This window comes from Nomascus leucogenys, chromosome 21 (assembly GCF_006542625.1).
Source record: "Nomascus leucogenys isolate Asia chromosome 21, Asia_NLE_v1, whole genome shotgun sequence".
NCBI lineage: Eukaryota > Metazoa > Chordata > Mammalia > Primates > Hylobatidae > Nomascus > Nomascus leucogenys.
The window spans coordinates 71095325-71122724 of NC_044401.1; the positions used below are offsets into that span (position 1 = coordinate 71095325).

General features: G+C 42.5%; 1 protein-coding gene across 1 annotated transcript in view; it reads left to right on the forward strand.

Annotated features, from left to right (window-relative positions):
- FRMD4B (FERM domain containing 4B) overlaps nucleotides 1–27400 on the forward strand; it is a 216578-nt gene that overhangs the window by 46467 nt on the left and 142711 nt on the right. Inside the window, exons 2-3 of the mRNA XM_003264875.4 lie at nucleotides 24412–24477; nucleotides 26620–26714. Of these exons, the coding sequence (XP_003264923.2) occupies nucleotides 24412–24477; nucleotides 26620–26714 (161 nt within the window). The remainder of the gene's footprint in view (nucleotides 1–24411; nucleotides 24478–26619; nucleotides 26715–27400) is intronic.

Here is a 27400-nt window from a genome sequence, read left to right on the forward strand (position 1 = left end):
TGACTTGTCCCATGGACGTCTCTCCCAAGTCAAAATGTTTTCTGCCTTTTTAGAGGCCTGCAGAACTATATTTGCCTTTTTTGTTTTCTTTTTTTTTTTATTATGCTTTAAGTTCTGGGATACATTTATTTTTCTTAATGGTTCATGTAGCTACATCATTCCTGTGACAGGTTCGGTAATTAATAGTCATCATGGCTAACGTTGAGTGCCAGGCACTGTGCTGGGTGCTTTCCACGAATTCTCCTGTTGCCTTCTCAATTCTGTGGGGCAGATACTGTCATTATCCATATTTTTCAGATAAAGAAACAGACTAAAAGGGATTAAATGACTTGCCCAAAGTCCCACCGGCTAGTGTCAGAGTGAGGTCTCGCACACAGGTTTGCCTGATTCCAAAGTCCATGCTTGACTCTGCAATGTGTCGCCTCCCCACATGTGGAACTTCTTATTTTATGGATGCAAAAACTGTCCAAAGTTAATGATAGAACTGATTATAAAACTCGGGTTTGACATTAAGTTGCATTTTCTAGGCCAATAGTTAAATCTCACAGGAAAAAAAAAAATAAAGAAAATAAAAGGAAACTGAGTAGAACACCATGGACCTTCACCATGACCTGAAACAGGCTTGCAAACGTGTTACAGTTTTACCAGCCCACAGACCAGCTGAGTCAGTCACATTGGCATAAATAGAGGAATATAAAGCAAATGGTGGGGGGTGCGTGAGGATCTGTGCTTGGGTATTAACCCATGAGGAGTCTGGGAGAACTAAAGGGCAGAGAAGAATAGTTTTAATAGGTATTGGGTGCTTACTATGTGCCAAGCACTATACCAAGTTATTTGTAGCTATTCACTAATTTGATTTTATTGGTTTTTTTGTTTGTTTTTTAACTTTTATTTTAGTTTCAGAGGCACATGTGCAGGTTGGTTCTGTAGATAAATTGGGTGTCATAGGGGTTTGGTGTCCATATTATTTTGTTACTCAGGTAATAAGCATAGTACTCAACAGGTAGATTTTTGAAGCTCACCCTCCTCCTGCCCTCCACCCTCAGGCAGGCCTCAGTGTCTGTTGTTCCCTTCTTTGTGTCCATGTGTACTCAGTGTTTAGCTCCCACTTACAGGTGAGAACATGCAGTGTTTGGGTTTCTGTGCGTTTATTACTTCGCTTATGATAATGACCTCCAGCTCCATTCATGTTGTTGCAAAGGACATTATCTCCCTTTTTTATGGCTGCGTAGTATTCCATGGTGTCTATGTGACACATTTTCTTTATCTGTTCTACCATTAATGGACATTTAGGTTGATTTCATGTCTTTGCCATTGTGTTTGTTTGTTTTGGTTTTTTGAGACAGAGTCTCACTCTGTTGCCCAGGCTGGAGTGCAGTGGCATGATCTTGGCTCACTGCAACCTCCGCCTCCCAGGTTCAAGCAATTCTCCTGCCTCAGCCTCCCAAGTAGGTGGGATTACGGGCATGCACCACCATGCCCAGCTACTTTTTTGTATTTTTAGTAGAAACGGGGTTTCTCTCCCCAGGCTGGTCTTGAGCTCCTGACCTCATGTGATCCACCCGCTTCGGCCTCCCAAAGTGCTGGGATTACAGGCGTGAGCCACCACACCCGGCCAAGCCATTGTGGGTATTAGCTCATTTGATCCTCACAACAACCTTATGAGGTTGGTCATCTTTGCATGCCCATTTTACAGATGAGTAGCAGTGCAAAAGCCTTTTGGATTATTTCTCATTCTTCCATTTTTGCCTCACCCATTCCAGTCTGGTCTCTTCACAGTAAGCAGACTTATCCTTTATAAATAGCCCCAGATTATCTTCTCCATGCCTAAAAGCCTCCATTGGCTTTTTGCTGCATTTGAAACAAACTCCGTACTTCTTACTATGGCCTACAATGCAGTGAATGTTTCCAGCCCAGTGGTTTCAGACTTCAGCAGGCATGAGAGTGACCCGGAAGGCTGTGAACACACAGATTCCCAGGTGCCACTCTGTATTCCTAACAGGTTCCAGTTGATGCTGCTGCGAGTCCTAAGATCACACTTCGAGAACCACTGATGAGCCCCTCATTAACTCGAAGCTTGTCTCTTGTTTTCTCCCTCTTGGTGACCAAGCTCCAGCCACATTTGTTGCCTTTTTTTTCTTAAAGTGTGCATTCTCCATAGGGTGACTTCACCCCTCAAGGGAAGTTATAATTGGTTCTTGAGGGGTAAAGAAAATCTTAGGTATTACAATAGTTTTCAGCCCTTCAAAACTCAGTTCTCAGCCGGGTGTAGTGGCTCACACCTATAATCCTAGCATTTTGGGGTGCTGAGGTGGGCAGATCACTTGAGGTCAGGAGTTCAATACCAGTCTGGCCAACACAGTGAAACCGTGTCTCTACTAAAAATACAAAAATTAGCCGAGGATGGTGGCACGCACCTGTAATCCCAGCTACTCAGGAGGCTGAGGCAGGAGAATCACCTGAACCTAGGAGGTGGAGATTGAAGTGAGCTGAGATCGCAGCCTGGGTGACAGAGTGAGACTCTGTCTCAAAAAGAAAAAAAAAAAAAAAAAAAAAACTCAGTCCTGCCCAGCAGATAAGATATAAAGTATATCTGTGCTATTAACATTTCATGGGGGAGGAGGGTACTGGGGGAAAAAGTGTCTAGAGAGGCTCCTTAAGAGTGCAATTATGGGGCCGGGTGCGGTGGCTCATGCCCGTAATCCCAACACTTTGGGAAGCCGAGGTGGGCAGATCACATGGATGCAAAAATTAGCCAGGCATGGTGGTGCGTGCCTGTAATCCCAGCCACTCAGGAGGCTGAGGCTGGAGAATTGCTTGAACCCTGGAGGCAGAGGTTGCAGTGAGCCGAGATGGTGCCCCTGTACTCCAGCCTGGGCAACAGAGCAAGACTCTGTCTCGGAAAAAAAAAAATGCAATAATGAAAAAAAAAGTTATGCAACAACATCTTAACCCAAGCATGTTCTGCCTCAGGGCCTTTGCACTTTGTTGGCCTCTGTCTGGAATATGCTTTTCTCAGATCTGCCAAGGCTGAATCCTCATCATTGCTATCTCTGACTAAATGTTGCCTCCTCAAATAGCGCTTTCCTAACCGCTTTATTTATAGCATTTTAGAGAGTGTCTCACTCTGTCACCCAAGCTGAAGTGCAGTGGCGTGACCGTAGCTCATAGCTCAGGGCATAACTCATAGCTCACTGCAGCCTCAATCTCCTGGGCTCAAGCGATCCTTCTGCGTCAGCCTCCCAAAGTGCTGAGATTACAGGTGTGAACCGCTGGTCCAGCCTGCTCTGTCTAAAGTAACAACTCTGCCCATCACATTAGTCTGTATTCTCATTTTCATGCTACTTAACACGACCTGAAATCACCCTGTGTGTTGCTTGATTTGCTTGTTTTCTGGCTTTCTCTTTTGTTGGCAAGTCTTTGAGAGAGGAGCACTTGACTCTGTGGCTTGTGTCACTGTTGAGTCCCCAGAGCCTATTGTAAAGTCTGGAACACAATAAGAGCTTGATGAATATTTCTGAATATGTGAATGGATGCTAATCACACAGTGGATAAAGCAGTGGAGCTAAGATTTGGCCTCAGGTGCTCAGACTTCAAATCGCCTATTTTGCAACTACTGAAACCCAGGGGTCATTGAGTGGAAGGTACCCAGCAGGAAGAATGCTGTCACAGTTAACTGGGCCTATAGATGACGGTGCTCAACCTCTGAGTTATCCAAAAGGCACAGCAAAGAAGCAAAATGTTTCCCCTAAATTCCCCCGATCATTTAATGCCAGTCCCACTATTGTATTTTTTTAATGTTCATTTTTTTGTAGAGATAAGGTTTCACCATGTTGTCCAGGCTGGACTTGAACTCCTGGCTTCAAGCAATCTGCCCACCTCCGCCTCCCAAAGTCCTGGGATTTATAGGCGTGAACCACCGCACCTGGCCTCCCCACCATTTTATTTTCTCCCATGGCTATCACAACCAGGAATAAGAGAGGGAGGGGGACCTCAGTGGTGATTTTTATGCTAAGGATTATGGGTAACACCATCCCCTCATTTTACAAATGAAGAAACTGGGGCTCAAAAAGCTTAATGAAATGTCTAAGGCCACTGAGGCAGCAATTAAAGAGGATGTGAAGCCAGCCTGCTTCATCTTCTTCTGGAGCCTCTCCTTGAGGCTGACACACCTGATCATAGCCCCATTATCTTAACAGTGTTAGCCATATCTAGTGGCCAGCACACTCTAGACACTTCTGTTATTGTAGAGAGACCTGTTAGAGATGGATGCAAGAGATTTTCCCTTTTTCAGCCTTGCCTCTGCTGTCTTGGGGAAGCGGGAAGGTTGCTTTAAATGACATATCTCATTATCTGTAAATAAAAGAAAAATAATTTCTGGCCATTTCAATTATGGCATAAGATTCAATTATCTGGCACCCACCCTCACCCTCTCCCCAACAAAAATGTGTGGTCACTACTTTATCCTCAAGAGCCTGGCACAGAGTAGGTGCTCAAAAAATAGTTATTCACGGGAAAGCAAACAAAACAATGAATGAAGCCAGCAAAATGGACCACGTTCACAATTTGATGGAAATTGGGTATTTTATTATGTAATCAGAAGAAAGAAATGATAAAATAGACTAATTGCCAATTATAGGGAAAAAACAGTCCGGATTGCTCCCTATGTTATTAAATTTTAATTAATAACTTACTCCTGTGCTGTGGAAGAAGAGGTACCTACGAATTTCTGTAGCAACTAAGGCAGAACTCAAATTGGCTGTCACACAGAGACATTGTAATGGAACAAAACTGAAAGTTCTACGAGGATTTCTAATTCTCAACCAAAATATTCATGGAAATCTGGGGGTGATCTTGCTCATTTGAGTTTTCCAGGTTCATATCTTTTTTCTCCACGCTTCATCCCTGTCTGCACCACGGGATTCCCTTTTCTTGTGTAAGCAAATCATTTCTCTTTGACAAAACTCTTCCTTGCTCCAGTGCACTAAAGCCTTCAGGACTCTACAGTAGTTGGAATAGTTTACAAGCCAGAAAAACCAGAGCTTTTTATCTCCAGGACTGTTGCAGAATTCTCCAATTTTTTTTAAAATTGTGTATTTTTTTAATTGACTACAGTCTAATAAAAGTCTTCAGGGACTGGCAGCCTGAGCCATCGAGGCAGCCAAGACCATAATGATGAAGCACTGCAGATTCCCAAAAGCATCCCTGGATTGGGAGAGCTGCATTCAGCTTGCAATTCGAGTTTAATGTGATGGAAAGGCTTCCCACTGTAAAAGGCACGAGATGAAGCATTGCATACAGGAACTGGCTTATATTTTAGTTTGATATTTTTTAACTCTGCTTTTTGGTGAATGCTCTTGTTAAGGACCAGGAGATGGTTTGAGGCGATAGAAAAAAGGAGCTCCTGGCTGGGCACAGTGGCTAATGCCTGTAATCCCAGCACTTAAGGTGGGAGGATTGTTGGAGCCCAGGAGTTTGAGAACAGCCTGGGCAAAATTGCAAGATCCCATCTCTACAAAAAAAAAAAAAAAATTGCCAGGTGTGGTGGTGCACACCTGTAGTCCTAGCTACTCGGGAAGCTGAAGTAGGAAGATCATTTGAGCTCAGGAGTTCAAGGCTGCAGTGAGTCACATTCGCACCACTGCACTCCAGCCTGGGTGATGGAGTGAGACCCTGTCTCAAAATAAATAAAGAAAAAGAAAAGAAAGAAAGGAACTCCCATCAGGAGTCTTGTCTCATTTACCTTTGTGACCACAAGGGAGAAAGAAGTCCCTGGGGAGTCAGACACGTATGATACCTGATCTTGGCCATCCTCACCTGAGGCCGGTGACTTCAGGCAAGCCATGTGCCCTCTCTGAGTAGCTGCTTCTTTGGGCCTCAGTGACCTTGTCTGTAAAATGAGGGTATGACATTTCTGGCACATCGAGACTCCTTGTAAAGTTCAAAAGAGGAAATAGAAATGAAAGCACTTTGAAAATTTAAGGCATTCCAGACAGGCGAGGTGATGACGGAACATTCAGACTAGGTTTGTATATGGCCAGACCTGCCTGCTCCCTTCTCTTCTGCAAGGTCCAGGGACAGAGTGGAGCCTGCTCACCAGCTGCCCGGCACCTGAACATGGCCTGTGGGAGCATTCATCCTGAAGGAGTGTGTATCAATTGCTTGGTGTTTTTTTATTTGTTTGTTTGTTTTTTCTGAGATGGAGTCTTGCTGTGTCACCCAGGGTAGAGTGCAGTGGCGTGATCTCGGCTGACTTTAACCTTCGCCTCCTGGATTCAAGCAATTATCTGCCTCAGCATCCCGAGTAGCTGGGATTACAGGCACCAGCCACCGCGCCAGGCTAATTTTTGTATTTTTAGTAGAGACAGGGTTTCACCATCTTGGCCAGGCTGGTCTTGAACTCCTGACCTCTTGATCCACCCACCTCGGCCTCCCAAAGTGCTGGGATTATAGGCGTGAGCCACCGTGCCCGGCCAATGACTTGTTTTTTGTTAGTGAAAAGTATATTATTAATAATTATTAATATTACCATTTATAGAATGTGTCCTCTTCCAAGCATTTTATACATCGTATCTCATGTGAGCCACCCAGCCCTGGGAAGTGAGTGTGCTGTTAGTATCTCCATTTTCAGACAAGAAAACCAAGGGTCAAGAGAAGTGAGGTAACCTATACAAGGTCACACAGGTAATATAGAGCAGAGCTGGGATTTAAGTCCAAGTCTGTGCTCTTGACCCTGACACTTCTTAAATAATACACTGTACTTTAAAAAGTAATAATATGGAATGCTGACAGTGCACTAGGCAAAATTGTCTCCATTTTACAGTAGCTACTCAGAGAGGATACATGGCTGGCCTAAAGTCACCAGCTAGTTAGAGGGCAGGCCACGGTCAGATATCACACCTGTCTGACTCCCCAGGGGCTGCTCCCAGCCACGGCCCTACGCCGAGGGGCTGAGTGGCCAGCTGCACCCAGTATTATCCCTCTGCCTAAAGCAAGAGTGACTGAAATTTCAAATTCTGGAATTTAATGACTCCCCAATGAGTTTGCATAATCCCCCGTCCAGGCCACTGTTACCAGAAGCACCAACGCTTTTTTGAGTGACCCTACTCCACCCTCCCCACCCTTCAGAAATACTGTTCAAGAGCAAGTGTAAGAAACAGCTTTGAGATAGGGACATGGGGGAAAATATTGTGTTCCCTGGATACAGCCTCAAGTGTTGTTGGGTGAGATTTCCTCTCACAAGACACGTCCCTTCTGATGGAGGCAGAACGGAACTGAGATTAGAATAGAGCAGGAACAGAAGTGGGAGAAACTTGCCGACAGAGCATAATGACATGTGCTCAAATCTGCTTGTGAATGAAAAAGCTGGAAACATCTTCCACCGGTGCTTTAAGGTCATGGCAGCCTCCTTCAGCAGGGAAAAGATTCTGGAAAGATAGCAGCCACACAACTGGGAGGCATCTAGCAATTAAGCGGCAAAAGAGGCCGGGTGTGATGGCTCATGCCTGTAATCCCAGCACTTTGGGAGGCTGAGACAGGAGGATCACTTAAGCCCAGGAGTTCAAAACCAGCCTGGGCAACATAGCGAGACCCTGTCTCTATCATAAAATACATAGATAATTAAGGAAAAAAAAAAAAAAGGCGACCAGGCACAGTGGCTCACACCTGTAATCCCAGAACTTTGGGAAGCCAAGGCGGGCAGATCATGAGGTCAGAAGTTCGAGACCAGCCTGACCAACATGGTGAAACCCTGTCTCTACTAAAAATACAAAAATTAGCCAGGTATGGTTCCGTGCACCTGTAATCCCAGCTACTCAGGAGGCTAAGGCGGGAGAATCACTTGAACCCAAGAGGCAGAGTTTGCAGTAAGCCGAGATCACCCCATTGCACTCCAGCCTCGGTGACAGAGTAAGACTCCGTCTCAAAAAAAAAAAAAAAAAAAAAAAAAAAAAAGGCAAAAGAATCAAAACGTAATGTTGTATACCTTGAATATGTATAATATTAAAAAAAAAAAAGACAAAAGAGTCACTCAGCTGCCAATGGGACCTTCAAAGTAGAAATGGATAGAAAACTCGGAAGGAGAGCAGGAGATGGAAATGAAGGAAAATCAGCTCGTTTGTTCATTCCACAAATATTTGTCGAGCTCCAGGATGAGCTAAGCACTGTCTTAGGGGCTAGGAAAACACCAGGAAATGAAACAAATCTCTGCATTTGTGGAACTTACATTCCAGTGGCAAAAGAGCTGGAAAGGCAAATGACACGGAGGATCTGATCTGAGAGTTGCCATCCAAGGTCAGGAGACCTTCATCAGTGAGCTATGCACTGTGGATTTCTTGAAGTATAATAATAAATTTATTTTTAACTTTTAGGTTCGGGGGGTTCATGTGAAGATTTGTTACACAGGTAAACTCGTGTCATAGGGGTTTATTGTACAGATTATTTCATCACCCAGGTATTAAGCCCAGTACCCAACAATAAATTATAAGAAATCCCGGCACTTTGGGAGGCTGAGGCAGGCAGATCACCTGAGGTCAGGAGTTCCAGACCAGCCTGGCCAACATAGTGAAACCCCATCTCTACTAAAAATACAAAAAATATTAGCTGGGCCTGGTGGCGGGCGCCTGTAATCCCAGCTACTTGGGAGGCTGAGGCAGGAAAATTGCCTGAACCCAGGAGGCAGAGGTTGCAGTGAGCCAAGATCGCACCATTGCACTCCAGCCCAGGCAACAGTGTGAGACTCTATCTCAAAAAAAAAAAAAAAAAATTAGGTGGGCATGGTGGCACACGCTTGTAGTCCCAGCTACTTGGGAGGCTGAGGTAGGAGAATTGCTTGAACCCGGGAGGCAGAAGTTGCAGTGAGCAGAGATTGCGCTACTGCACTCCAGCCTGGGTGACAGAGTGAGACTCTGTCTCAAAACATAAAAATAAAAATAAAGAAATAAATTATAATAGTCACCTTTATGTTGGCCTCTGTTCGCCGAGTTCTATGCACAACAACCCTGGAAGGTATTAGTAAATCTATTTTAGAGATTTAAAATAGTAAGTCCTACTGAAGTTAAGTAAGCTGGGCTTCGAACACAATTCTCTCTAAACCTGAAGCCTCTGTTTGTTCATCTTTATCACATGGTCTCTCAACAGCCTCCACATCCTGAGTGTTCTGACCATCACTTTCTCCACTGGTATGCTGGTAAATGTTTCTCAGAAAGTGGTCCTGATCCAGAGCCCAAGAGAGAGTTCTTAGATCTCGAGCAGGAAAGAATTTAGGATGAGTCCATAGAGTAAAGTGAAAGCAAGTTTATTAGAGAAGTAAAGAAACAAAAGAATGGCCACTCCATAGGCCGAGCAGCACCAAGAGCTGCTAGATGGCTATTTTTATGATTATTTCTTGATCATATGCTAAACAAGGGATGGATTATCCATTAATTTTCCGGGAAACGGGCAAGCAGTTCCCAGAAGTGAGGGTTCCTTCTCTTTTTAGACAATATAGGGTAACTTCTGGACATTGCCATGGCATTTGTAAACTGTCATCGTGCTGGTGAGAGTGTCTTAAAGCATGTTGTTGCATTATAATTAGTGTAAAATGAGCAGTGAGGACTACCAGTGGTCTTTTTTCATCACCATCTTGGTTTCGGTGGGTTTTGGCTGGCTTCTTTGCTGTGTCCTGTTTTATCAGCTGAGTATGACCTGTATCTTGTGTTACCAGCCCTGCTGACCTCCTTTCTCATCCTGTGACTAAGAATGCCTGACCTCCTGCGAATGCGGCCCAGTAGGTCTCAGCCTTATTTTACCCAGGTCCTATTCAAGATGGAGTCACTCTAGTGCAAACACTTCTGACACAACCAGCTCTGGGGAAAAGGGGGCACTGATTTGCAGCACTTACCATTTTCTGTGGTGTAAATACTCTCACCTTGACTGACTTACTGATCTGGGAAGAGATGAGCAGTAGCATATCATTAAATGGTGTTACTTCCATGCAGATTCAATAACCACAAGAGCAAAGGTCATAGTAAATGTAGTAAAACAATTGGAAAGTGAAGAGTTTTATTACCTTTGCTTTTAATGCGATTTATTTCATTGTAAGTTCATGTACTTTAATATTAGTTGTACCTAACAACCAGCTCGAAAATGGGACGGTGGGCTTTCTTGAGTGGCCGAGAGCCGGCTCTCCACCACCATTCTGTCTCTCAAAAGGTCTTTCCTCCCAGTTGTGTTCCCTGGTGCTTGCCAAGAAATCTTTTTTTTTTTTTTTAATTCCTTTTTCATAGTTCTGTGTTCTCCTGACCTGTGGCTTCCAGTTTTGTTTTGTTTTGTTTTAATCTTTGAATCCCACATTGGCTTCAAAAAGAGTCTGAATCCCATTTAAAATCACAGCCTGCATTAGGTGACAAGGAAGTTTCATGACTAAATAATAGAAGCCTATAAGTTGAGAGGAAATATTTCTTCTGTGACAGTGAAACAAGTCGTGGATGTTAAGATTAAGAATTTTTCTATATGTCCCAAATGAGTTTGACTTTTCTGTTTTTACAATTTGGTGATGCTTTTCTAAAACCCTTATCCAAATATGATGTTTCTACCAACAAATCAGAGATAGGCTAGGACTCTGGACCTAATACAGTCCGTTTGTTTTAATTATAAACTCCCTAAGGAGGACTTATTTCAGCCTCTACCTATACATGAGTCACAAAATATAAAGAGACTTGGAAAAGCGTAAATCAGAGGCATTCTAACAGGGTTGATGAAAAATTGAAACATGAAAATCCTGACAGTAAGCATGTACTCCAAAATTAATGTAAAGTTGATTCTGATTTTCTAATTAATTTTTGCTAATTCTTAGGTTTTCAGGACGATGTATGTGATTTGTTTGCTTTTTGAGTGGCTTCCATTGAGCCCAGGATTTCCAAATGTATTATACCGTGAATAGGCAATACCTAGAATGTCTTTAAATTACAAGTACTGCAGTTTGTTTTCAATATCTCTTCACACAAATTACACTTGAGACTTTTAAGTTTTTGAAAGATGCAGTACTTTTTTACTCCTTCCTACAGGTTGTTTTTCACGGGAAAAGAGAAAACTGACAGTTGGCAAAGCAAAAAGTTTCCAAACCACAGGGTGTCTGCTACTTGCATAATCGCTGAAGCCAAAATTTCCATTTTCTACAAGGCGACTGGAGAACTTTCATTTCTGGTTAACCTGAACTGCAGACGAAAATGAAAATCCCCCCGCCCCCAACCCACAGGCTGTGCTCTCAGCTTTTCTTAGTTCCATTTTTGTGACTTTTCCTGTTTACAGTATCTGTGCCCTCCCATTTTTTTGTGTTTTTTTTATTTTTGACTCATTGATACTGTACCATGAAGTCTAAAAATACAGCCTAACAACTGGTTTTAAGCAACGAGGCTGTTTCTTTCTGGAGAGGAACAGCAGAAATATCCTGCATGTTTTTCTGAAAATAAACATTTGACAGTCTCTTCTTGGTGCCTAATATGAGTTTCTAATTGGAAAAGCACAGTCAGAATATAAAGAGAATCTTGCTTTTCACTGCAGTTTCTTCCATGTAGATATATGCCCTGATTTTTCCCTCTCGTGTTGTTTGTTGAGCACCTTTTTGAGCTTGGCCTAGCCCCTTATAAACTGTGGGACCTCAGACAAGTCATTCTCAACCTCGTGGAATCTCAGATTATGGAAACTATCTGCTTCACATGTAGGTTTGAGAGCTCAGCGGAGAAAATGTATGTAAAAGCAGATGACATAGGCAAAGCCATGAACACATATTAACTTGCATTTTATGTAGGTGAGAACAAAGGTATGATCTGGTCCCAGTCAGATAAGGTGTTAGAGTTTACCACCTTCCTTCCCCAGCTTTGGATATATGGACAGCTAAAAATGGTGGTTGTAAGTTAGCCTGTTGATTATCACTAGAAAAATCAGATTGAATGAATCTCCAGCTATTAGGTTTTTGGGTCTCTCCAGGGTTTAACTGGCGGGTTGATTGTTAACTTAAATATGACAGCTTAGTGTCTTAATAATGTAGAAGAGGCTGGGCACGGTGGCTCATGCCTATAATCCCAGCACTATGGCAGACTGAGGCGGGAGGATCACTTGAGCCCAGGAGTTCAAGACTAGCCTAGGCAACATAGTGAGACCTTGTCTCTACAAAAAAAAAAAAAAAGGATTAGCCAGGTGTGATGGTGTGCACCTGTAGTTCCATTTACTTGGGAGGCTGAGGTGAGAGGATTGCGTGAGCCCAGGAGGCTGAAGCTACAGTGAGCCATGGTCCACTCCAGCCTGGGTGATAGAGAGAGAGACCTTGTCTCAAATAATAATAATCTAGGAAAACTTTTTTTCTTGGGAAAAATATGCACTTAAGCAAATTAAAATAACCATTTCTGGAGAACAGGATAATACTCAACAGCTTAGACATTGTTTCCACTAATAATAGTACTCACGGCACTAGGGTAAGGGTAAACTGGTAATACATGTCAAGCGCTTAGCACAGACTCTAACAGCTAACCTACACTCAATAAATGATGTATTACTGATGATACAATTATCATCTGTGCTTCTAAGGTAGAGTTGATAATAAGTTCAACCTGCCTTAATACGAGAGGCAAACCCAAATGAGACTTATTTTTTATCCTTCCCATTTCATAGGGGCAGAAACTGAGATTTAGAGAGATACCATGATATTCTCTTAGATAAATAGCAGGGCTGGGTCACAAACTCAAACCTCGTGACTCTAAATCCTGTGCACGTCTCATTGACACTAGGCTGGTGTCTCCTGATGGCCTTCAGCTCCAGGCTTAATAAATTGCTTTGCTTCTTTATTTTTCTTTCTTCCTTTAAAGCCTGGCTTTTCTTTTCACCAGACTTATGAGATCAGGCTGGAATCTGATAAGGGATTGTCATTTATGAGAATGCCCTCCCTGGGGAATGTCTGCCCGAAGCTGGCTGGAATTGCCTGCCAGGTTGGCATTAGAGCTGCAGCAATGGCCGTCCATTGACTGGCCAGCCTTTCTTGTTTACTTTCTCCCAACCTCTGTCAGACAGAAAGGAGCATGGAGTTAAATGTTTAGAAAACACCATCAGCCCTCCAGTCTCTATTGGGAGCCACTTGACCAAGAGCAGTGGTCCAATATAAGTTCTGTCCATCAATTTCTTTTTCTTTCTTTTTTTTTTTTTTTTTTTTTTTTTTTTTGAGACAGTATCTCATTGTTGCCCAGGCTGGAGGACAGTGGCACAGTCATGGCTTACTGCAACTTGAAATGCCTGGGCTCAAGTGATCTTCCTGCCTCAGCCTCTCAAGTACATAGGACTACAGGTACACGCCTGGCTAATTTTTTGTAGAGACAGGGTCTCACTCTTTTGCCCAGGCTGATCTCAAACTCCTGGGCTCAAGCAATCCCCCCCGCCTCAGCCTTCCAAAACATTAGGATTACAGGCGGGAACCACTGCACCTGGGCTTCTCCATCAATTTCCTCATTTCTTGTGCTTCCTGGGTAAAGAGAAGTGAGTTTTGCACATGCTTAGAACTCAATTCCATTGCCGGTTTATCTACTTTAGACCCATTATTATCTGAAAATATCATATTCGTTTAATTGTTAATAGTTTCTTTTCTTTTCCTCGCCTCTAAAGCAGTTGTTCTCAAAAGAGATGATTTTGAGCCTCAGGGGACATTTGGCAAGGTCTGGAGACATATGGGGGAGGATCTACTGACATCTAGTGGGTAGAGGTCAGGGATGCTGTTTAGCACCCTATAGTGCCCAGGACGATGCTCCACAATAATGAGTTATCTGGCTGCAAATACCAATGAGGTTGAGAACTGTAGGACGAGCTCCAGAGATAATACCCTTTCAGTCTTACTGGCTGGTGTATAATAGTGCCAAGAACAGTGCTTGTACTTAGAGAGTGCTCAGCACATTTTGGTTAAGTGAATGAATGAACACATAATCTAGAGCTTTTCCACACTGAATTAATTACATGTGTGCTAGGCTACATCTGAAGCCCAGGGTAATATGGAGTTAGGTCCAGGAGGCCACATAACTGACAAATATCATCCTGTACCCTGAGTGTTCACATAAGCATGACATAGCCATGGAAGCATCCCAACAGGTGGAGATTAATTCCATGCTGACTGCCCAAGGAAGATCAATAGCAAACATAGACACCATTTTTAGCAGCTGCCCATATTTGTCAGTGTGGGGCCAGGAAGTAGCCAAGGGATGATGATTGTAAAACCTTGCTCCTCTTCTGGCCTTGCTTCGAGACAGTGGCCTGAACCAGCCAACTCTGGTTTGGTGAGTCTAGATCAAGCTTTTCAGAGCAGTGTTAGGCTTCGCAATCAAGGTGATACATTAAGTGCCTAAACTACATGTGATTTAATATATAGGATGTATGAGATAGGAAATACTTTGTACTGAAGTAATATAGCCCTTAAGAGCATGGATTCTGGAGTCAGAACACCTAGGTTTACATCCTACTCTGCCTCTTCCTGGCCCTATGACCTTGTAGGGTGGGTCAGCCATGTACCTTTTCTGAGCCTCAATATTCTCATCCATAAAATGAAGCTAGTAATGGAATCCACCTTACAGAGTTCTTATGAAAATTCATTTAAAACGAATATATATATATATATAATAGAGAGAGAGAGAGTTGGGTTTTTGTTTTGTTTTGTTTATTTTGTTTTTTTGAGACGGAGTCTCGCTCTGTCGCCCAGGCTGGAGTGCAGTGGTGCAACCTCGGCTCACTGCAACCTCCGCCCCCTGGGTTTAAGCAATTCTCCTGCCTCAGCCTCCCAAGTAGCTGGGATTACAGGCACGCACTACGACGCCCAGCTAAATTTTTTGTATTTTTAGTAGAGACGGGGTTTCACCATGCAGGCCAGGCTGGTCTCAAATTCCTGACCTCAGGTGATCTGCCCACCTTGGCCCCCCAAAGTGCTGGGATTACAGGCATGAGCCACCACGCCCGGCCATAAAAGGCCCTTGTATATAAATGAAAGGATTTGGGATAGTTATCAGGCACACAGTCAGCAGCTGTTATTTTTGTTAGCGTTTCTCTTAAGGCACGTTACTCAGTTACTCAATTTCAGCTTTGGCAACCTGAATTCTCCTCTTCTTTGTCATTCCTACTCTTCCCTCATTCATTTTCCTTTCCTCCTTTGCTTCTTTTGCACTGCCTGCTTTTCTTCCTCCCTCATTGTCTTTTTCCTTCTCCACTTCCCGTGAACCTGCAAGAGATGTACAGGAGTCCTACTTTGGTACAACTGATGGAACCTAAGATTCTACCCAACTTTATCACTGTTATGACCAGGAACCACTTAACCTCTCTGCACTTCAGTTTGGTCATCTATGAAATCTAAACAGAAATCTCATGCCCGTAACCCCATCACTTTGAGAGGCCAATGTGGGAAAATTGCTTGAGTCCAGGAGTTCGAGACCAGCCTGGGCAATACAGCAAGACCCCATCTCTATAAAAAAAATAGAAAAAGTTAGCCAGGCGTGGTGGCACATGCCTGTGGTCCCAGTTACTCAGGAGGCTGAGGTGGGAGGATTGCTTGAGCCCAGGAGGTCGAGGCCGCAGTGAGTCATGTTCATGCCACTGTACCCCAGCCTGGGCAACAGAGCAAGACCCTATCTCAAAAAAAAAAAAGAGAGAGAGAGAAAAATCTAAACAATGACTCTAGGGTTGTTAGCAGCGTGAAAGAAGTCACTGCACATGTGAAGCACTCCATACTCTTGTGACATGTAGTAAGTGTTTGCTAGAAGCTAGGAGAATCATTTATTGACACTTAAAGAAAGAAGTCTCCAGTGATTGCACATTGGGAGGGTAGGCACTGTCTTGAAAGAACTTGAGGAAAATCACAGCTGACTGCATTTGGAGACATCTGTGTCAGTCTAGGCCATTCTCTGAACGGGAGTGTCAATAGCTCATATTCAGTCAACACCCAGAGATGACATAAAGGGGCCCTGTTCAGCTAGGGTTGACATCATTAGGGTGAAATATAAAACTCCATCCACTCAATAGATCCCAAAGTAAGAACGTCCTAGATACATCCTTCTCCTGCTCTCCAGTTCCTCCAGAATATCTCATCTGATGAGGAGTTTAAAAACACACCTTGTTCTCTGGGTGGAAAGAGTGTTTTTTATGTGTGAGTTTTTCTGGGCCAGGGCTTGGGAGTTGCCTGGAACATCCTCGCTTTGGATTATGCTCTGTCCGTTTAAATCATTTGTGAGCCAGATGCAATGGCTCACAGCTGTAATCCCAGCACTTTGGGAAGCCAAGGCAGGAGGACTACTTGAGCCTAGGGGTTGAAGACAAGCCTGGGCAACATACTGAGATCCCCGTCTGTACAAAAAATCAGCCAGGTGTGGTGGCACTTGCCTATAGTCCCAGCTATTCGGGAGGTTGACATGGGAGGATCACTTGAGTTGGGGAAGTCAAGACTGCAGTGAGTCGTGGTTGTGCCACTGTACTCCAGCCTGGGTGACAGAGTGAGACCCTGTGTGGAAAAAAAAAAATCATTTGTGAATGTATTTCAGTGTTAGCTGTGTCTGGGTTCTGAACAGTTAAGGCATTTCTTAACTCAGCAGATATTTATATACCACGGTCTCACCGTGTGCCAGGCACTGTTCTAGGCCCTGCGGAGACAGTGGTGAATGAAGCAATCAAGCTCTTAGACAGTTTTGGACCATTGTAGGCCTCAATTGGAATTATGGAACCTGCTCAGATAGCTGGGTTTTCACCCTTCCAGATGGCAGATTTCATTCTAGAAGGTGACCGCACAGAAAATCCTGAGGAGGCATTTTTATGAAGCAGGCCCTTTCTCACTAGGCTTTCAAAAAGGTCAAAAGGAACGAGAGAGACAGAGAAGAAAAATTTTTTAAAAAGCTTGATTCTTCCTTACCAATTTCATATGTTTCTGTTCCAAAGAACAACTAAAGCAAAACCAAAGTAGGCTGGGATTTTGGTCTTTTTTTGTAGCTATTTCCTGTTGCCTTTTAAGCTGACCCTGGTTGTTATGAGTGGTTCCATACTGCCCTGTCTTGAATTGCCTTTTGGTTTCTTACCAACCCACTCTCCTCTCTCATCTCCTAAACCAGGCAGTGGGATTGGGGGCCAGGGTGGGGGAGTGTGTTCTCATATAGACTTGAACCCCACTAAGGGCTGCCGCATCAGGGCCCTCCTTGAGACCAGAGGTCTGGCTTATAGCCAGTTCTCACTTCCCTTCTGATCTTCCTCATTTAACCACTGACCGGATGGACAAAGTCTTTCCACCAGTAATCAGCACTTGCACTCTGAGGACTGACTCTTATCAGCTGGGGAGCAAACACAGGCCAGCTGGAGACCAAGGTGGGAGTTTTAATCCAACACATGTAATTTTTGCCTTCGAATTCCTGGGGTTCAGTGAGGGGAGAAGGTAGCGGGAAGGGGATCAAGTCAGAGTGGTTGTGAAGAGAAGCTTTCCAAAGAGGTCGTTTTTTAAATATGTTTTTTATTTCATCTGAAGCATTGCTGCTCTTAGCTGCCACTAGGTAGGGGTCAATTCTGAAACTATTCTGATGGTCTCTGGGGGTTCAGAAATGATCCTGTATTTGTAATTATAATCATTGTGCTCCACATACAGCTCTCTTCAAATATAACTCCTGTTTTTTGTTGTTGCTGTTGTTGTTGTTGGGTTTTTTTGTTGTTTTTTTTTTTTTTTTGGTTTTTGCTTTTAGAGACAGGGTCTTGCTATATTGCCCAGGCTGGTCTTGAACTGCTGCTGGGCTCCAGCAATCCTCCTGCCTCAGCTTCCTCAGTAGCTGGGACTACAGGCACACACCACAATGCCCGGCTCATTTTTAAATATTTTGTAGAGGTGGTTTCTCACTATGTCACCCAGGTGGGTCTCAAACTCCTGGGCTCAAACAGTGCTTCCGCCTCAGCCTCCCAAGGTGCTGAGATGACAAGCGTGAACCAACACACCTGGCCCAGGTCAGGTTTTAAGATAAATTTAAAATTCCCGGTTGGGGTTTTATTTTTTTCTGTTGTTATAATTTAAAAAAAAATTTTAATTGACACGTTGGGGAGGAAGTTCATTTGAATAATATGGTATTTATTACGTGAGTGACCTTGTTCAGGTCACTTATGCTCTGGCCTGGGAGTCAGAGTCCTAAGTTTTAAGCCCAGGTCTGGCATTAACTAGCTGTGTGGCTTTGGGTACATCCATTCCTTAGTTTCCCCATGTTTCAAATAAGCAGTGGTTAATAGATACCTTCTAAGATGCTTTCTATTTATAAATTCTGCAGTTCTAACTACTTTTATTCAAATTATTTTTTTCTGGAAGTGCAATGAGTTTTCATGCCTGCTTCATGATTCTTTGGTTTTTTTTTTTCTACCCACTCATCTGATCCATTGAAAATGGGCTGCGTGGGAAGTTTTCTCACCATTTGTCACTTTACAGTGTGTGTAGTACCATCTGTATTGCTAAGTGGTTAAGCGCCTTGGGCTTTGAATTTGGATCTGGTTCTGCCACTTAAGAATTTTGTTATTTATCATCTCTCTAACATCAGTTGGAGTGCTAAAAGTACCCACCTCATGTAAGCATCATGAGAATTGATTATTTAAAGTGCTTAGTGCAATACCTGGAATATAGAAAGTGCCTAGGAGTGATATTATTGGTATAATTAAAGTGCCTCGCTGGGTGCCAGGCACACAGAAGACACTCAAAAACCAATGGTTCCTTCTCTTTCTTTGTTTCCACTACAGCAGCTCTGGAGGATTTTTCTGCCATATGCTCATTAAGTGACTTGTTAACTTTACCTGTTATTTATCTTCTTTAAAATGGGTCAGTAATATTCCTCCCATTAAAAATGTGTTTTTTTAAATGGGAAAATATATAGATTACAGAAAAGTGTAGCTGTCAGTTTTCAAACAAATAGGGACTACGATAATTGTGGGCCTCAGAAGTGGCTGATTTTATTCTGAGTTTCAGATTAAATGCTGTCAGGACATTTCTTATAAGGCTCAGAAAGGTCAAGTAATTTCTCTAAGGTAACACAGCTAGTAAGAGATAAATTATGATTTCGATCCAGAGTATAACTGCATTAGAACTCCTGTGCAAGTTACAACACTTCTCAGGCCTTAATTTCCTGGTGGTTAAAATGAGGATGCCCCCTTGATAGGTTTGTGTAGAGGTTGAAATTCTATACATTAATGAGTGTTAAATGTCAAGCACTTTGCCTGGTCCACAGCAGGGTTTGTGTTTATGTTGGTTGTGTCTCTTTGCTGGCACCACTTAAATCAGGGTTTGCTCACTCAGATGACAGAACTCACTACACCTCCCAGGAGCCTGGAGGTCATACATACATTTGGGTGAACCAGAGACACAAACCTCGTCGGAATAGAGAACTACTCTGCCCTGCCCTTGCCAAATGTTGCCATGGAGGAAATCAAGCCCAGAATTTCCAGGTCTTACCATTTGTCAAAAGAAGCTGTCAATTTGGATTTTTTAATTATGTGGCATTACCCGATTTCTAATATTATCAACTAATATTTATTCATAAGCACTGTTATGATGAACAAAATACATCCATCCCTTTTCCACCTCCAATTTAAATAAGTGACAAGGGCAGGCCTTTCTGTTGCTATCGAGCATCAAATCAGCCCCCTGACCTATCAGCAGAGCCATCTTTCCACATACTGAACACCATGTGTGCTGCGCGGACATGTAACCCTGGTGTTTTTCTCTCTAGTTCATCTGTGCTCCCCTCTCCAGCCTGCGTGGTGTTCCACCAAACCCTCAGGTGTTTGTTCACGCCCCTCCCCAGATGTCAGCCTCTCTTGGTTGTTGTATTGTCATCGATGGGCGCCTCAGTGACTATAAGTAGATGACTTTCTCATATTAATGACATCATTTGGAGAGTCTATGCTTTGGAACCCTTTTGCTTTGGTTTTGGCGTGGAAATTAGTGGAGTCTTATAACGATGCTTTAGTTGCAAGAAGCAGAATCTGGCTGGGTACTATCGCTCACATCTGTAATCCCAATACTTTGGAAGTCCAAGGCGGGCAGGTTGCTTGAGCCCAGGAGATCCAGACCAGCATGGGCAAGATAGTAAGACCCTGTCTCTGCAAAATATATATATATAAATTAGCCAGGCATGATGGCATGTACCCATAGTCCCAGCTACTCAGGAGTTGGAGGCGGGAGGATCACTAGAGCCCAGGAGGTCAAGGCTGCAGTGAGCCATCTTGGTGCCACTACATTCCAGCCTGGGTGACAGAGAGAGACTCTATCTCAAAAATAAATAAATAAAGCAGAATCCTCCCTCTTAGCTTAAGAGAGGGGAAAAAAGTGGATTTGTCAAAGGAATACAGGGTGTTTCATGGAACTCAAGGACAAAAATTCACCCGGATCAGTGAAAAGGACTGTAAGTGACTGGAAAACATTAGGAACTCTGACAACAACTCTCCTAAGCTTTTCTTCGTAGGTCACATGATTTCTCTTGCCTCCTTCTTTGTTTTTTTTTTTTTTTTTTTTTTTTTTTTTTTGAGTTAGTGTCTTGCTCTGTCACCTAGGCTGGAGTACAGTGGCGCAATCTTGGCTCATTGCAATCTCCGCCTCCTGGTTCAAGCAATTCTCCTGCCTCAGCCTCCCAAGTAGCTGGGATTACAGATGCACACCACCACACCCAGCTAATTTTTGTATTTTTTTAGTAGAGACAAGCTTTCACCACGTTGGCCAGGCTGGTTTTAAACTTCTGACCTCAAGTGATCCTCCTGCCTCGGCCTCCCAAAGTGCTGGGATTACAGGCGCTAGCCACTGCACCCAGCTCTCTTGCCTCCTTCTAGCTACTTGTCTCCCTCATTCTTTCTGCAGATGGCTTTCCTTTTCTCCACACACACACAATGGCTGCCCGTAAACAACCAAGTTTTTATCCTCTCAGACACAATTCCAGATTCCCTGGACTGAGGTTCTGATTGGCCCAGCTTGAGTCAGGTATCTATCCCTTGCCCAATCACCTGAGGCCAAAGGGGCAGGACCAAGTAAAACCTAGCCACCAATGCCTAAGTTTGTCATGAAATGGTTAGGCACATCAAAAAGATATCTACAGTTGAATAGTCTAGAATAAAATTATCTGTTCCTAAAAGGAATATTGTCTAACATGAGGGCGGTCCAAAGCAAAAATGGAAAGGCAAAAAAGGTGATTTTTTTTTTTTTTTTTGAAATGGAGTTTCACTCTTGTTGCCCAGGCTGGAGTGCAGTTATGCAATCTCGCCTCAGACTCCCAAGTAGCTGGGATTACAGGCGCCTGCCACTACGCCCGGCTAATTTTTTGTACTTTAGTAGAGACAGTGTTTCACCATGTTGGCCAGGCTGGTCTCGAACTCCTGACCTCAGGTCATCCACCTGCCTTGGCCTCCCAAAGTGCTGAGATTACAGGTGTGAGCCAACACGCCCAGCCTGATTTTTTAAAGTCAGGAAATAAATTTATTTGGATTATAGGACAACAGAGTAGCTTTAAATATTTTCTCAATTATGACATATTCCTTAATGGATTCACACTGTGTGATCTTTTGAGCATTATTTTATTATATCTTTCTGTAGGGCATATACCTAGGATTAGCTTTCTAAGGTTGTTTTACAAAAGAAGTAAAGTGATTTAAACTGACACATTTATTTGTTTCTCTCTTAATTATATCCTCCTCTGGTATAGAAACACTGACACATTTATTTATTTCTCTCTTAATTATCTCCTCCTCTGGTACAGAAAAGTAGAAAAAAGATGACTTACTTTTTTTTTTTTTTTTTTTTTAGTTAGACATTAATTCAAATCTTGACTTGGCTGTTTTCTTGCCTAGGTAACTTTGAGTAAATTACCATAAATTCCGTACCTCAATTTCCTGTCGGTAAAATGGGGATGTTGCCATATTGTAAATTTTTGCAGAGCTTTACTGAGATAATACATGTAAAGAGCCCAGCTGAGTGCCTAGAACTAATAAAGACTGGCTCCGTTTCCCCTTGTCACGCAAGGTGTATATTTGACCTTGGCTTTGCAGAATTAAAGACATAGGCTGAGGCCATGAGACAAAGTAAAGCTCACTCACTTACCTCTTAGCACTACCTCAGTGCTTCCCCTGGGCCACATCTTCATAATACCATGGTCTAACTAGCTGAGCGAGTTTTCAGACTCTTAGAGCAGAGTTCGATTAAAACTATAAATTCAATAATTAGTATTTTTCACGTTGAAAACTTGTTACTTATCCCAGTCTGAGCCTCAATTTATCTGTTAAATGGGGATAATAATACTAATCCCAGAAGGTAACTGTGCCGCTTATAAATAATGTATATAAAACACTTCATGCACTGCTGAGTAAGTTGTTGGTACTCAGTAATGGAGGCTATTTTCTTTTTCAATTAGGTTTATATGTATCTGAGTTCCTAGATCTTATAGTTTTGTACAACAGCTTAGAGCCAAAATGCTGCCCCTGCTTTTCAAAAGTGACCTAGCAATTCCATATCCATGGACAAAGCTAGATGTGCAAAGTTCATGGTGACATTGCTTGTGATAGCAAAAGATTGGAAACAACCTGTTTCTCTTGTTCAATTATCATGTATTCACACAATGATTGATACTATAGAGTCTTTAAAAAGAATGAGGTCCACCTATATGTGCTGACATTGGAAAGATCAACAAGAAACATTGAATTTAAAAAGCAAAAGGCAAAACAGCAAGTGAAGCATAGTCCTACTCAAATTGAAAAAGAAAGAAACAACAACAACAAAAAATGTATACACACACATACACGGATACACACATATACACACATATATATCAAATTTCTGGATGGTTACACTCACATGGAAATATTAAGAGTACTTCATTTGCAAAACAATACATTCAATAAAATATGTACTAAAGTAAAATAATATGAAATATTTTAATATGTAAATATATATCTGAAAATACATATAAAAGTGGTCTTTGAGGATTCTTAAACTAACAGGATGGTGATTTCTGCAGATAAAATGGTTTGGAACATGAGTTAATCAAGGAGTATCTTGGCATTCTATGCAATGTTTAAGTATTTTACAAAGTTTTTTTAGTATTGCAATTCTGAATAATAGAAAACTAAATATAATTGAAAATGTATATATCAAACTGTTCTTAACTATGTATCTTAACTGTTCTTAACTATGGTGGTGATAGTAAACTATGTTGGTGGACTAAAAGTAGGGGGAGAGTTTCCAAAATGAAGACTTTTCATTTTTATTTGAAGAGATGAGGTCTGTGTTGCCCACAGGCTTGGGTGCAGTGGCTATTCACAGGCGTGATCCTGGCTCACTACAGTCTTGAACTCCTGGCCTTAACCAATCCTCCCACCTCAGCCTCTTGAGTAGCTGGGACTATAGGTGCATGCCACCATGCCCAGAGAGACGTTAAACACACCAGTGAATAAAGACTTTTTTTTCTGTTTTTTAGAAAACGGTCTCTCTGTGTCACCCAGGCTGGAGTGCAGTGGTACAATCTCAGCTTACTGCAGCCTCAACCTCCCAGGCCAAAGTGATTCTCCCAACTCAGCCTCCTGAGTAGCTGGGACTACAGGCACATACCACTGTGCCAGGCTAATTTTTGTATTTTTTGTAGAAAGGGGGTTTCACCATGTTGGCCAGGCTGGTCTCAAACTGCTGGCCTCAAGTGATCCGCCCTGATTGGCGCCCCCAAAGTGTTGGGATTACAGGCGTGAACCACTGTGCCCAGCTGAATAAAGCCTATTTTTTTTTTTTTTTTTTGAGACAGAGGCTCGCTGTGTCACTCAAGCTGTAGTGTAGTGGCGTGATCGCAGCTCACTGCAAACTCCACTGCCCAGGTTCAAGCAAATTCTCATGCCTTAGCCTCCTGAATAGCTGGGATTACAAGCGTGCGCCACATGCCTGGCTATTTTTTGTAGTTTTAGTAGAGACGGGGTTCCACTATGTTGCCCAGGCTGGTCTCAAACTCCTGGCCTCAAGCGATCTGCCTGTCTCTGCCTCCTGAAATGCTAGGATTACAGGCGTGAGCCACTGTGCCCGGCTGGCTTTTCTTTCTTTTTTTTTTTTTTTTAAATAAAACATTAATTCCAGGAAAAATATAGTAGTTTCCTCTGGGATGGAGACATACTTTTCATAGAATAATTTCATGTGCATTGTTTGAACTTCGTGGACTCTATGGACATTATTTTTACAATATATTGACTAGCCTGTGCTCTTTGTTCTTCTTTTAAATCCAGTTACTCCCATATAATAAATCTGTTTCTGGCCACGCCTGTTTATTAACTCACCTAAAGCCATTTTTAGGCTGAGCCCATCTCGTATAAAATAAATGATACAACGAGTCCAAAGGTTTGCTTGCCAGCCGTGGCCCTGACACCACTCTTGCTGTCTTGTTTCTGCAGATGACGGAAGGCAGGCACTGCCAGGTGCACCTCCTGGATGATAGGAGACTGGAGCTGCTGGTTCAGGTAGGTGTTGCCCACGTGGGTGTTGCCCAGATAGGTTTTGCCAAGGTAGGTGTTGCCCAAGTCGGTGTTACACAGATAAGTCTTGCCCAGGTAGGTTTTGCCCACACAGGGACAGCTCATCCTCGTTCCCTCTCTGAGCCTCATAGTCTGTATTCAGGCTTCTCCGTTATCTTTGCCTCAAAGCCAATGACTCAGAATTGATCAAGGGGAAAAAAGCATCTTCGAAGTCAGAAAACTTGGTCCATATGTTGGAGTAATTATAGCCTGGTGACATGGATTCAGAGACACTTGAGTTCCAATCTTAGCTTGACACTTAATAGCTCTGTGACCCTGGGAAATTGACTTTACTTCTCTGAGCCGCTTGTCGGTAAATTGGGAACCATAGTAATTCCTGAAAGGATTATTGTGAGGTGAGAATCTGTATTCTGCCACTGTCCAGCTACATGGCATTGTGCAAGTGAAATACCCAGTTTTGTCAGCTGTGAACTGCCTAGGCTTCTCAGAAGAATTGTGGTTAAAAATCAAGCTAGATTATATATGTGAGTGAAATCTCTTTGTAAAATATATGGCACTATATAAGTAATGATATAGATATAGATAGATTTTTTCAGATGGAGTCTTGCTCTGTTGCCCAGGCTGGAATGCAGTAGCGCAATCTCAGGTCACTGCAACCTCTGCCTCCCGGGTTCAAGTGATTCTCCTGACTCAGCCTCTTGAATAGCTGGGACTACAGGCCACCGCCACCTCGCCTGGCTAATTTTTGTATTTTTAGTAGAGACAGGGTTTTACCAGGTTGGCCAGGCGGCCTCGAACCCCTGACCTCAAGTGATCCACCCTCCTCAGCCTCCCAAAATGCTAGGATTCCAGGCGTGAGCCACTGAGCCCAGCCAAGCGATGATATTTTAATTGTTGATGCTTCTCTTTCTATTCACCCAACACTCTGGACCAAGAGTCTTTAAAAATTGTGAAAGTCCTTGTGGACGGGCCACACCTACAGCTAGCCTAGAATTTTCTCCTCTAACCAAACCTAAATTCTTTTCTCTTCTGAGGCCTGTCCCTAGCCCACTATGCTTAGGCTTCAATTAGAGTGAAATAGTACAGTCAACAGTAGCTTTGCCCAAGTAGACCTTTAGTCCAGATGTCTGCCTGTTTCTTTTCTTTTTTTCTTTAAATCATGTCCATTTTTATCCCCAACAGCCATCGTAATATACCCTAAGCTCTTTGGCTCAAAGTTCAGAAAGAATCCATCCAGAGTGCCCTCCTGCAAGCATTCCCCTTTTCTTCCCCAGTGCCTCCAAACCCAGCATCAATTATCACTCCAGGCATTCTGGCTGATTCTAAGCCCATGCTTCTTCTCAGCAGATCCAGAGCTTCCCAAAAGCTTATAGATTATATCCTTCTTCTAACTAGGTGCTCATCACTGTTGATGATGATGTGTGGAATGGGTACAATTTCTCTATCTTAGGAAGGAAAAGCTTAGGCTTTAGAAGGAGACAGACTAGGTTCAAATCCCTGCCCTTACTAACAATGTAACATCAAGCAAGGTGCTTAACCCCTCTGGGCCTTGGTTGACTCATTTATAAAATGGAAATAAAAAGCCCTACCTCATAGCTCATTATAAGGACTAAATGACAATGGGATATAAGTTCAGCATAATAAATGGTAACTATTATTATTATTAATATTTTCATCAGTAGTCCCACAGCTTTGAGTCTTGGGCTTCTTCAACTGGCCACCAACAAGCAAAATGATTCCTGCAATCTTTTACATATCACAGATAACCAAGCAGCAAGGTGTTTAATATTCTTTGTCTTGGGCCTTAGCACCACATTACATATAAAAGAGTGTTTTTTCCAAAACATCTTAGTAAGTGCACCTTAGAGGGAAAATGTAAGGTACTTGAGTGAATTGCAAATACATGAAAATGATAGTCTCATTGATATTCCTATTCCCATCTCTTCTCCTTCCCACAATTCTTAAAGAGTTGTCTATAGTACATCAACCTAATCCACAAACAAGGGCAGGTAATAAAGAAACAAACAAATAAACAAAAGCTACTTTAAACTATTTAGGGCAGAGGAAGGTGGTAGCAGTAAGAGAGAGGCAACCAAATTGCTTCTAACCAGATTTTTATTTTGACAGCCCAAACTTCTAGCAAGAGAGTTGCTGGACCTAGTGGCTTCACATTTCAACCTGAAAGAAAAGGAGTATTTTGGAATAACATTCATACATGACACGTAAGTCTTTTAATAGTTTTAGTTTCTTTGCCTTTTGCCTGGGCTACCTACTTGCTGTCTTCCGTGATTAACAAAAAAGGAAGTAAGTCTTCCAGCATTCAGAACACGTCCTGCTTAGCTGAAGGTTTTTTAATATGCGATTTTTCTCCTAGGACTATTGCAAAGGGAGAAGAAAAGGGATACTGACCATTTTAGGAACTCAAAATATTGTTCTAAGTGTTTTAGAAATGTGTAGTAATGAGTTTGTTATTCCTGATTACAGTGTATCTTCTCGTGTCTTTGAATGTGATTGTGCTTGCTAATTTCACTTATATGATAGAAATATTAGATATTTACTCACATCTTGAAACTGAGTGGATGTGTTGGCGTTGGTGGCAAGAGAGCTTAAAGGCAAATTTGTGGCCCACTCAAAAAACATGTATATAGTTTAATATGGAATGAACTTTTAAACTATCATTTAGGTGCATTTTATGTTGCCTTCTCAACTATCTTTTTCTTTTTTTTTTTTTTACTTTTGCCTTTTATGCCAAGTTGTTGAATGTTGTATATATTTGTTAATAATATATATGCTCCCCAAAACGAGGCAGGTAAATAAAAATAAATTCATGAGAATTTAACATTCTAAGCAAATGTGTTTGGACTTAGTAGCTCTTTTCTGTGTGTGTGTGTGTGTGTGTGTGTGTGTG